The sequence below is a fragment of the Myotis davidii genome, unplaced genomic scaffold, assembly GCF_000327345.1.
Source record: "Myotis davidii unplaced genomic scaffold, ASM32734v1 scaffold79, whole genome shotgun sequence".
Classification (NCBI taxonomy): Eukaryota; Metazoa; Chordata; class Mammalia; order Chiroptera; family Vespertilionidae; genus Myotis; species Myotis davidii.
This window is the reverse complement of record NW_006294339.1, coordinates 816,346-828,560: the sequence shown is the minus strand read 5'-3', so window position 1 is coordinate 828,560 and position 12,215 is coordinate 816,346. Positions and strand designations below refer to the sequence as shown.

Here is a 12,215-nt window from a genome sequence, read left to right as displayed (position 1 = left end):
GTGTGTGTGTGTGTGTGTGTGTGTGTGTGTGTGTGTGTGTGTGAAAGGCTAATATGCTAAGTGTCCAACCCTCTGACCAGTTGCTATGATGCACACTGACCACCAGGGGGCAGACAGCACAGGAGCTGCACCCTGGAACCAGAGAGGAGGGAGCCCGATTCTTTGCAGGGCCGTGTGATTCCACCTTCGGCTGTGGGTTATGTTGTTGCTGGCGCACTGTTGGACCGAATCTGGTTTACTGCACACTTGTGTTTGTGTTCCACACCCTGTATAACAGCAACTTAGCAGAGTGCTCTCTCGCACTCCGGGACCCCTTGGGTAATGTTGGAGAGCTGGTTTTGGTCCTATCCCCACAGGCCAGGCCAAGGGACCCCACCTGCCGAAGGGACCCCCTTAACTCTGCTGTGGCGCTGTCCCAGGTGCCAGGGAGGGATCGCGGGAGGTTGGCTCCAAGGCATGTCTACATGTCTAGCCCATCTCACCCAGTCCCGCCCTGCTGGCCACTTTCTAATTTCCTTTCAGTGTGCATGAATCCATGCACTGGGTCACTAGTCTGATTATAAAATCTGTTCTCTTCCCCAACCTGACATTTCCGTTTATCAACAGAGATTCAGCAATTATTTCTCTAATAGTTTTTGAGCTGTGACCTAATTTTGTTTAACTGGTAAGCTGTTGAAATGGTATCTGTTTTTAATAATGCCATTTTCTTAGTTTTATATCAGTTACAGCCTTATATTAATCCTCTTGACCAAATCTGGGGTGAATAGGTTGAAATGGCACTTCATTCAAAGGATGTTTTGCTTCTCTGTATATTTTGTACAGTTATAAACATTTTATATGGCATCCATGCTTTATGTGGTTTATTTCTAAGAATTATACAGAATATTATAAAAGTAATCCAGAGATAAAATCTGATTTGAATGGTAGACTAATTATTAAGAAAGGAAGTTTAAGGCAATTGTTGTTGCTAAGGTTTTACCAACTAGAGGTTATTAATATCTTATGTGTTAAAATATATCTCAGAATTGTTTCTTGGGAATTTTTGTCTTAGAGTGGTATTATTACTATTATACACTGGTTCAATATTCTTGAGTCACTTGGGTTATTTCGTTAATTATATATAGTAGCAGAGTATGCATTATTGGGATAGAGACTTTGAGCAAAGTAAACTTTATTTCTATAATATTTTTCATCTTTTTACAGGAAATGCTGAGACTCTCAAACATGAGCCAAAAAGGAATAATATTGATACCTATACTAGACTGAGAGAATTCTGGATGCGTTACTACTCTTCTCATTACATGACATTAGTGGTTCAATCCAAAGGTAATATTACCTACTATGGCCCTTAGGATTACTCTGAAATAGTTTTTTTTTTGGATTTGTTTGCCTTGACCAGTGTTGCAGTGAGTGCACTGCTAATAACTTTAGTGCTTGATCCTAATTATGAACTAAAGGAAATCAGAATTTGGAGAGGTTACATAGCAAGTGGCTAAGTTCAGGGAAGCATAAAATCATCTTATTATCAGCAAATGTTGTTTTCTCTTATAGACAGATTGTATTCTAAGCTAGTCTGTGAATTATACTAATGTACTAATAGGTCACAAATTGTGTTTTTTTTTTTAAGTCACATTCAGCTACTGCCTCTGTTACCTTTCATTGTGAATTTAATCCATATTGATGATAAACTCTTATAGGGGAAGGTGTCTGCTTTTCATCCTTATGTTGGGTCCAGTAAAATGGCATTATTAATTGAATTCCATCATGGTAATGCTGGTAGTATCTTAAATGTAAAATACTGATTAATTCCTATACTCTTTTCCTTCTTTTATCATTATCTTCAGTAGCTTGTGTTAACTTTTTCTCATTAAAGAAATCATAGTAGTTCTCTACTTTTCAGTCAGCTTTGGCTATTTTTCAAAGTCAATCAGTTGCTAAACTATTCCTTTTGAAATACTGTATGGTTTACACATTTTTTACAAAAAAAAGACACTGTTCCTCTCACCCTAATATCCTTATTTTTATAAAGTTTTGTTCTTTTTTTTAATATATTGATTTTTTACAGAGAGGAAGGGAGAGAGATAGTTAGAAACATCGATGAGAGAGAAACATCGATCAGCCGCCTCCTGCACATCTCCCACCGGGGATGTGCCCTGCAACCCAGGTACATGCCCTTGACCAGAATCGAACTTGGGACCCTTCAGTCTGCGGGCCGACGCTCCATCCACTGAGCCAAACCAGTTTTGGCATGTTTTGTTCTTTCATTATCAAAATTCAGGTCAGAGCTGACTAGGCATTTAAATGTAACACATTTTTGCATTTAGAATCAAAATTAGTCTATTAAAGTTGACATCAATGTAAAATTATGGATATGTTCTAGTAGATTCTTTTGTTCAAACTGTAGATGGGCATTTAGATTCATTTTACACTGTTTGTTAAAATAGGCAATTTCATATTCAGTGTGTAATATTAATTTATAATACTTAGTTAATTATTATTTCCAAATCTGTCGTGAACATGCATTTTTCTTCCACTAGGTATTGTTTCTTTTGCATTCTCTTCTCTTATGATGATAAAAGTAAGAGCATATTAGTGATTATTGCAAATTTCTAAAATAAGCCCCAAGATATTTGATGAGAGCCTTTTATAATTTAAACTCATTGATTTTGGAGCTTTAGCATTTATTATACCATTTAAGAGTTAAATATCTCTGTAAATAGTGTAGAATAAATTCAGAACTTAATTAGTGTAATTTTCATCTTGTGTTTTATATCCTGGAGCATATCTTTTGAGAATTAGTGAAACATTTCTGGTAGAACTAACAAATACTGTCCAGTGATGGTAATGAGTCACTGGGATAGAGCTAAAAGGTTTCCTTTTTTATTTAGCTCTCCTGTTTTACTAGAATTTCGTATGAAATAATAAAGAATTAGAAAATAGAAATCATGTATATATGATTTGGCTATATATATGTGAAACTTAAGACTTGTGGATTAAAACCTAATCAAGTATAAATTAATGTAAAATAAATTCAGTATAAAAGTACTGATGAACCCTAATCGGTTTGGCTCAGTGGATAGAGCGTCGGCCTGCGGACTGAAGGGTCCCAGGTTTGATTCCGGTCAAGGGCATGTACCTTGGTTGCGGGCACATCCCCAATAGGAGATGTGCAGGAGGCAGCTGATCGATGTTTCTCTCTCATCAGTGTTTCTAACTCTCTATCCTTCTCCCTTCCTCTCTGTAAAAAATCAATAAAATATTAAAAAAATTATTAGAAATAGTAATATTTAAAAAAGAAAAAGTACTGATGAGATGCCAAGAAGAAGGGTCAGTGTAATGTGGGTTGGAAGGAACCTTCCTTAGAGGATGGTTGGTATATTCTTATTTCTTGGCCCTTCATAGTAGCTTAATGATAAACAATCTTTTTTTTTTTTAAAACTGTGTGCTTCTTCTAACTTTACTAGGGAGGAATAAAGAAGTCTTAACAAAATTATATGTTTCTTAAAATTTTTTTTAACTATTTTTATTTTTCCTGTTATTGCTGGTTATGAACTGGCAGATAATGCCCAAATTAAAGTATCCCTTTATGTATAGCTAAAGATCTGTGAAAAATCTAATTGCATTTTCCTGTCTTCTCCCCATTCTCCCTCCCAAGAAACACTGGATACTTTGGAAAAGTGGGTTACTGAAATCTTCTCTCAGATACCAAACAAGTAAGACATTTATTCTCATAAATCATATACCTTTATAGTTAAAGAGACCATATCTTTTTATATGAGTTCCAAAGGTTTTTTGTTTTTCTTTGTGTTGTTTATTTTCTTTTTGTTTGTTTTTTAAAGAGGTCATTAAGAACTATAAGTGGTTTAGTAAGATTGCACAGCTTTTGAGTCGGAGTGGGAAAAATAAGATGAAATCTAAATCTCCATATTTCTGTAGTTCATAATTTATAAACTTTAAGGTAGGCAGTAATTCTGAAGAATTTAAATCTCTTTTTACATTTATTTAGAGCTTTTCTGTTATTGTGGAAAGTGTTATATGAAAGTGAGTATTTTATGAGAGGCAGGTTGAATATATATATTTGTATCCCCTGCCTCAGAACAAATTATCTTTTGAAAGTTTTTTTTTGTTGTTTATTAATCTTCATCTGAGGATATTTTTCCCATTGATTTTTTAGAGAAAGTGGAAGGGGAGGTGGAATTGATGTTAGAGAGACCTCTGCATGTGCCCCGACTAGGCCCAGAGATAGAACCTGCAACCCATGTGCATGCCCTTGACCCAGAATCAAACCCGTGACCCTTCGGTGCACGGTCTGACTCTAACCACTTAGCCCTACCAGCCAGGGCCTGAAAGTTTTTTTTTAAGTCAGTTGTTTGGAACTTGGAATGCTTTTCCCCATAAAAGAAATAATCTTATAGATGATTGATTTTCCATCATACTGTCTGAAAAGTCAGTTTCATATAGTTGAACCAATTTTTTTTATTAGAAATTATATATAGGGTTCCAGTTCAGAAAGCTATTTTTTGTGCACCTAAATTCATCAAATAATAAAAACATTTGAAACTTTATTGTTACATTTTTGTGTTATAAGGAATACAAATAAAACTTTAATTCTGAAGCAATTAAGTCTTTCTTCCCACTCCTAACGGTTTGCATTTTTATAAAATAAATGACATCAGTTTTTTTCTTATATCGGGTGAGTAAGCATGACTTTTTCCATTTCTTCATTTGAAGACATGATTTATTGTAAACTTATAAAAGAAAAATTTGCTTTAAAAATGTTAGAATAAGCCCTAACTGATTTGCCTCAGTGGATAGAGCATCAGCCTTCAGACTCAAGGGTTCCAGGTTCGATTCCCAGTCAAGGGCATCTACCTTGGTTGCAGGCACATCCCCAGTGGGGAGTATGCAGGAGGCAACTGATCGATGTTTCTCTTTCATTGATGTTTCTAACTCTCTATCCCTCTCCCTTCCTCTCTGTAAAAAATCAATAAAATAAATTTTTAAAAAAATGTTAGAATAATTTATAGTAACATATTTGGCTTTATGTTAATTTCCATTGGTAATTAGCGGTACTTTTTATGTACAGAAAGATAATGAAAGCCATGCCAAAGTTGCAAGTTTTTGTTTTGTTTGTTTTGATGAGAAAATCGCTGAGTTATGGAAATGTCAAGTGTCAGTTTGAAACATGTTTCACTGTGAAACTTTACTAATAAAAATCAGAGGTATAATTGAATTAGAGGTATTCATTAGATCCTATCAATTCCTGATAAGCATTTTGAAAAATTTTTTTAGTATTCACTAACTTTGGTTTCTTAATCATAAAGATTAAAACTTTTTCTAGATATTTGAAATTATTCATATTGACCATTATTAGTTACAATATCTTCAGCCAGATAGGAAACTTCTAGAAGGCGAGTCAAGTCTTTTAAATACCGAAGTACCTAATATAGTGCTTTATACTTAATCACGTCATTTATGTTTGTTGAATTTAAAAAATTATATCTAAGTTTTCTTTCTTAAACGGCTTTGTATAGGAGGATAACTGAAGTTGAATATGTCGAGAGAGGCAATAAATATTGGGAGGGGAGGACCCTTTAATTTATTGTTTTATTGTGAGTTTTAAAGATATTTTTGTCATTTGGACGGAGATTAAGAACAGGTTGTGTAATTCAAGATTTGTAGCTTTATTGCCATCTATTCACTTACGCCTAGAATGCTTTTCAGCCAGTAATATGTAGAATGGATTGTAAATAACTTATCAGTTAGGTATCCCTAAAGATACTGCTTATAAAGGCTTTTGCCAATTAAATTTTAATGTATTTGTTTTATTTTCAGTGGGTTACCCAAACCAAACTTTGGCCATTTAACGGATCCATTTGACACACCAGCATTTAACAAACTTTATAGAGGTTTGTGAATCAAAGATTCTTGAAATAACTTTAGTACATTCTCTAAAACTTAATTGAGGCTGCCAATTTTCTTTGAAAATGAAAACACAATGGAAAGTACAGCTAGGTTGGAAAGGGAGTAGGTGGACAGTGGAGATCCAGTTAGCCATTAATGCACAGCAGATTGGTCTGCTGCTACTTGAGTCTGTTTGATGCTTTCTCCCTTTTTCCCCTTGTTCCCTTATGTCCTTCATTTCTTTCCTATTTCATTTTATCTATTTTCCACTCTCTTTTTGCTTTTAAAAAGAGAGAAATAGAGGAGGGGAAAACATTTTGGAAATTATTTTCTTGTATCTTTATTATAAAAAACCATTTTTGTTAACTGAAGAAAAATTTGTAAATAGGAGGGGAAATCACCCCTCAATCTTACCATACAGACAAGTCATTTTGTCAAATTTCCTTTTGAGTTTCTCTAGGTATATTTCCTTAATGTAGTTGAGATTGTAAAGTATATACACCTCTATTTCTTGCTTTTTCATTTAATATTACATTTGTAGTAACTGGCCAATAAGCCATCACATATACTATAATTTACGTAGCAATTTGCCTATAACAAATATTGCAGAAACATTTGAAATTCACCATTTCTCTTTCTTTGCTCTTTTTATTATGGCAGGTTTTTTTCTTTCTCCTACTTAGCTAAGTATTCCTCTCTCCTCTTTCACCCCACTGCCAGTCTCTTCCCTCTTCCCTTCCTCTGAGAAGTGACTGTTTTGTCACACCCTTTGTCTGCTGTTGGTGCCATATCTAAGCTGACTTATATTTGGTACAACTCTTTCTGGCTTTAGATTTTCTCTTCATAAAATCATAAAATAATAGCACTGGAAAAAATCTTAGAGTTACTGCAGCCTAATTCCCTCACCTACCATAAGAAAACAGATCCAAAAAGATTTAAATTCAAATGATTTTCTTGAGATTAAATAAACATGTATAGCAAGATAGTGGTAGGGCTGGATTTCAACCATGGGTCTCCTAACTCCTTAGTCCTGTATCCTTTCTTGCAAAAAAAGAATCCATCCTTAGGAGCATTTGATGTTTTGATCTTTTATCCATGCCTACTGTACCTGTGAAACCAAATTGAAAAGAAAGTTCCAAAAATTGCATTATTCAAATTGGAAAATTGGCAACTTGAAATAGTAATTGTATTGTATTTAACCTTACCCTGTTTATTGGAGGATGAAATTAATTGAATTTAAAAAATTTTGTGTAACATAGTCAAAGTTATGTAGAAAGTCTTATATTTGTTCTTCAAATATTTTTTAGTTGTTCCAATTAGAAAAATTCATGCTCTGACCATCACATGGGCACTTCCCCCTCAACAGCAACATTACAGGTAAGAGCTCAAGAGAAAATTTACTCCCATTAATTACTGAGTGACATTCATATTTTTTAAAGCATATTAAATGGTTTAATTTTGGGAATTCTGGATTTATAAACACTGGTAATGTGGTAAACTGAGACCTCACCACTGAATTTGTCAAGCCTTGCTATATATTTTAATGTCTTCTTGGGTATAAAAACTAGAATTATCTTGTAACTGGTTGCCTTTCCTGAGTCATTGAAATTAAATAGCTTAGTGTGAATACTAACTTTTGTAATTATTTTCTTTAGTACGTTTGAGTACAAAATATATTTGCTTTATGTATTTGCCAATTGGGACCATTTAGTTTGAACTTGTCAAAAATATAGTTAAATAATTTTGAGCCTAGAATATGACTACGGCATAAATATCAAGGACTTAGTCTAACTATGAGTTGGGACAGATTTATGTAAATTAGGAAAACATTTCAGCTTATTTATATAGTTAACTTATTTGAACAATATAGCATGGGTCAAGACATTCTTTAAAGATAAAGATCAGTCAATGCCTATAAATACTTTTCTAATTAGAAACAAATGCTAATAAACTGATAAAAATTTAACCTATTTTTAAAAACTATTACCAATAAAACAAAACTATGAGGACATGCCAATAAGCAGAAGGAAAGAAACTGATGTGCATTGCCTAAGTGCAGTAAAAATTGATTTTAAAAAAATGTATGTATTAGAACATTCAAAAGGATAATATACAAAAAATATACATTGATTTTATAGATATGTTAGTGACCCCAAAAGTGTTAATATTATTACATACATATTTAAAAGTTTGTTTTAAATTTTTATTATAAAAATAATGCATGCTTATAAAATATTAAAATAGGACAAAGGATATTAAATAAAAAGTAAAGCTCTGCTTTCTCCTTTTCTTGGTCTCTGTCCTCAAATATAGGCCCATTATCAATAGTTTTATATTGTTCAGACATAAAAATAATGAATATAAAACACTTCTTATTTCCTATTTTCTCTCTTTTTTTTAAAATCTTTATTGTTGAAAGTATTACAGATGTCCCTTTTTTCCCCCCATTGTCCCCTTCTAGCTCATACCCATCCCTCGCCCCAGGCCTTCACCACACTATTGTCTTTGTTAATGGGTTATGCATATATACATACATGTTCTTTGGTTAAATTCTTCCCACCCCCAGCCCCTGCCTTCCCTCTGAGATTTGACAGTCTGATCCATGTTTCTATGTCTCTGGATCTATTTCATTCATCAGTTTATTTTGTTCTTTAGGTTCCACATATGAGTGAGATCACATTTTCTACTTTCTTATTTTTTTTAAGAAATATTTTTATTGATTTCAGAGAAGAAGGGAGAGGGAGAAATAGAAACATCAGTGATGAGAGAGAATCATTTATCGGCTGCCTCCTGCATGCCCCACACTGGGGATGAAGTCCACAACCTGGGCATATACACTGACGGGGAATAGGAACTGTGACCTTCGGGTGCATAGGTTGATGCTCAATGCTGAGCCACGCTGGCCAGGCACATTTTCTATTTTTTTGATTAACAAAACCTGTTCACCGTCTGACTGATTATTAAGGTGATTCATTGTAGAACTCTTGAAAAGTAGAAAAAAGTCATCCATGATTCTGTTTTCCAAAGACCATTAACATTGCTGTATGTTTCCTTCTAGTTTTTATTTTTTGAGTTATTTTGCATTTCCAACTATGTGAGTTCCCAATAAATGAGCTTTTTTTGGAGCCCCTTTTTCACAAAAGTCAAGTGTTTGTCCCTCCAGAGTTACCAAATACAGTACAGTTAGCTTTGTTCAGATGTGAATGTGTAATCAGCTAGGTTCATTCTTTAACTGATTTGCTCCCCTCCATCAGTCTCACTATAGATATAGTTCAAAATCAGACTTTAAACAGTGTTGTGTTGGTTTTGGGGTTTGCTTAACATAGTTGAAATCATATTATATTTTGACTTTTATTTATTTATTTATTTTTAAAAAAATATATTTTATTGATTTTTTACAGAGAAGAAGGGAGAGAGATAGAGAGTTAGAAACATCGATGAGAGAGAAACAGCTGCCTCCTGCACATCTCCCACTGGGGATGTGCCCGCAACCCAGGTACATGCCCCTGACCGGAATCGAACCTGGGACCCTTCAGTCCGCAGGCCGACGCTCTATCCACTGAGCCAAACCGGTTTCGGCTATATTTTGACTTTTAAAGTTTACTGAATATAATTCTGTGAAGTAACTTTAAGATTTAAGAATGTTAAATTTCCTAACCCAGTATATTTTTCTGTATTTTGTTTTGGTAGAAATATATTTCTGAAATTATAGTAGAATCCAGTGGAAAAACACAATATGAATAACATAATATATAACTACTCAGATTATTAAAGAATATCCTATATAATAAAAGCCTAATATACGAAGGGTCCTGTCGGCCAATTCAACCAATTAAAGTGTAGTAATATGCTAATGTTATGCTAAGGTTGCTCAACTGCTCACTATGATGTACACTGACCACCAGGGGGGCAGACGCTCCAACTGGTAGGTTAACTTGCTGCTTGGGTCTGGCCGATCAGGACTGAGTAAGATGGGCCAGACATGCCCTGGAGCCCTCCTGCAACCCCTTCCTGGCTGGCCAACCTCCCCTGTCCCTCCCAGCCCCAATTGTGCACCAGTGGAGTCCCTTGGCCTGGCTTGTGCCCTCTCGCAATCCAGGACCCTCAAGGGGATGTCTGAGAGCTGGTTTCGGCCCGATCCTGCAGGCCAGGCGGAGGGGACCCCACTGGGGCATGAATTCGTGCAACGGGCCCCTAGTTATTATATAATAAAAGCATTTTCATGAAAACTCCATGAGAAAGTAGTTAGACAAATGAAGAGGAAAAGAAAAACATAGAGAGGCTAAGCTTCGTGCTCAAGAGCATTTACTTAAAGGAAAAACTAAAACTATAACTTAGGTTTTCTGACCCCTAAAGCAGCACATTTCAGTTTACTGAAGAGCATGATGGAATACTAAAAGCTTTTACAGAAGCAAAATGATTCATATTGCATTAGGTTCTAAAATGATAAAAAATCTGTAATCCACTTTGAGTGAAACAAAAATGAAAGATTTTATTATGAAGAGAAATAAGTTTGGTGTCCAAGAGGAAAAGTAGTAGTCTTAAATTTTGGAATGATTATACTCATTCAGTGATTTCAGGTGAAGTTCAGTTTTACCATGTTTTATATTTTTATCCTGCTACTATCAAATTAATTATATTTTCATGTGTAGTGGAATTTATGTGAGAATAAATTTATAATCATATTCTCAAATATTGTAGTCTCAGAGTATGGTTTTCTGGTGTATTAATACCTTATTTTAAAAAATTTCTAACCTTAACATTTTTTTTTAAAGGGTAAAGCCACTTCATTATATTTCTTGGCTGGTTGGACATGAAGGCAAAGGCAGCATTCTTTCTTATCTTAGAAAAAAGCAAGTATTCAATTAATGAATTATAGCAATCTCTGAAAAATAGTAGACAATAAGTGTTAATATAACCCATTCTTTTCTCTTTTTGCTTTATCAGCCAGGAAGTCTAGAATCAAATCTAATGCTTAATTATAGTCACTTTAATAACTAATTATTTTTTTATTTAGTTAAAATGTGTTTTTATCGACTTATTAGAGAGAGAGGACGGGAGAGGGAGAGAGAGAAAGAGAAACATTGATGTGAGAGAGTAAAATCGAGCAGTTGCCTCTTGCACGCACTCCAACTAGGGATTGAGCCTGTAACCTGGGTATGTGCCCTGACTGGGAATCAAACCAGTGACCTTTAGGTTCATGGACGACACTCAACCAACTGAACCACACCATCCAGGGCTAACCTAGATTTTTTTTATGGCTGAATTATATTTGTGTATTTCCTTGGAAGTCCTCTTTTAGTCCATGTTGGAAGTAGTTGTACACAAAAATTAAAAAATCATAAAGTAATAGATTACAGAATTGCATCAAAAGTTAGTTCTAACCAAGAATTGAGATTTGAAGGAAGTCAATTATTTAAATGTTGAGGATCGCTTCGCTGGTTTAGCTCAGTGGATAGAGCATCGGCCTGTGGACCAAAGGGTCCTGGGTTTGAATGTGATCAAGAGCACAAACCTTGGTTGCAGGCACCTCCCCAGCCCAGGCCCTAGTTGGGGTTTGTGCAGAAGGCAACCAATCGATGTGTTTCTCTCACATTGAGGTTTCTTTCTCTCTGTCTTTCCCTCTCTCTTCTACTCTCTAAAAATCAATGGAAAAATATCCTCTGGTTAGGATTAACAATGAATGAATGAATGCATACATGCATGCTGAGGATCTCTAAGCTTTCACAACCCAAAAGGTAGACTAATGAGAACTTCATTGGGCGATAAATCATAAAAGTATGTGGGACCGTGAACAGTATACTAGTATGCAGAATGTTTCCTAATGCTTTTAGGCGTGTGTTTAAATTGTCTAATAAAATAATAGAAATATTGCTTTAGCATCAGGACAAATACATTAAAGTAATTCCTTTGACTTTTTTATACACTAATTCAAGAATGGAAAGGTACATTATAAATTTAAATAAGTACTTTAAAACATTAGTGTGTGCTAGAACATTCAAAGGAAGCTGAGAGGGCATGGTTATCCTATCTAATAATAGAGAAACATGGTAATTAACTGTAACTTTGCTACCCTTCCCATTGGCTAATCAGCGAGATATGCAAATTAATTGCCAACCAAGATGGCGGCCGACAGCCAGGCAGCTGAAGCGAACAGGAGGTTTGCTTGCTTCAGTGATGGAGGAAGCCAAGGTTTCCCGCCTGCTGCTGCCAGCCTATGAGTTGCACACTAAAAAACAATGTTGCAATTATAGAAGCTAAACCATCCCCAGAAACCTGCTTTCAGCCAGCCGGGATCTCAGAGCTGGAGT

General features: G+C 34.9%; 1 protein-coding gene across 1 annotated transcript in view; it reads left to right on the top strand.

Moving 5' to 3' along the window:
- Positions 1-12,215, top strand: part of NRDC (nardilysin convertase) — a 78,573-nt gene that overhangs the window by 35,215 nt on the left and 31,143 nt on the right. Inside the window, exons 9-13 of the mRNA XM_015566939.1 lie at positions 1,204-1,326; positions 3,656-3,713; positions 5,836-5,909; positions 7,212-7,281; positions 10,680-10,757. Coding sequence (XP_015422425.1) covers positions 1,204-1,326; positions 3,656-3,713; positions 5,836-5,909; positions 7,212-7,281; positions 10,680-10,757 — 403 coding nt within the window. The remainder of the gene's footprint in view (positions 1-1,203; positions 1,327-3,655; positions 3,714-5,835; positions 5,910-7,211; positions 7,282-10,679; positions 10,758-12,215) is intronic.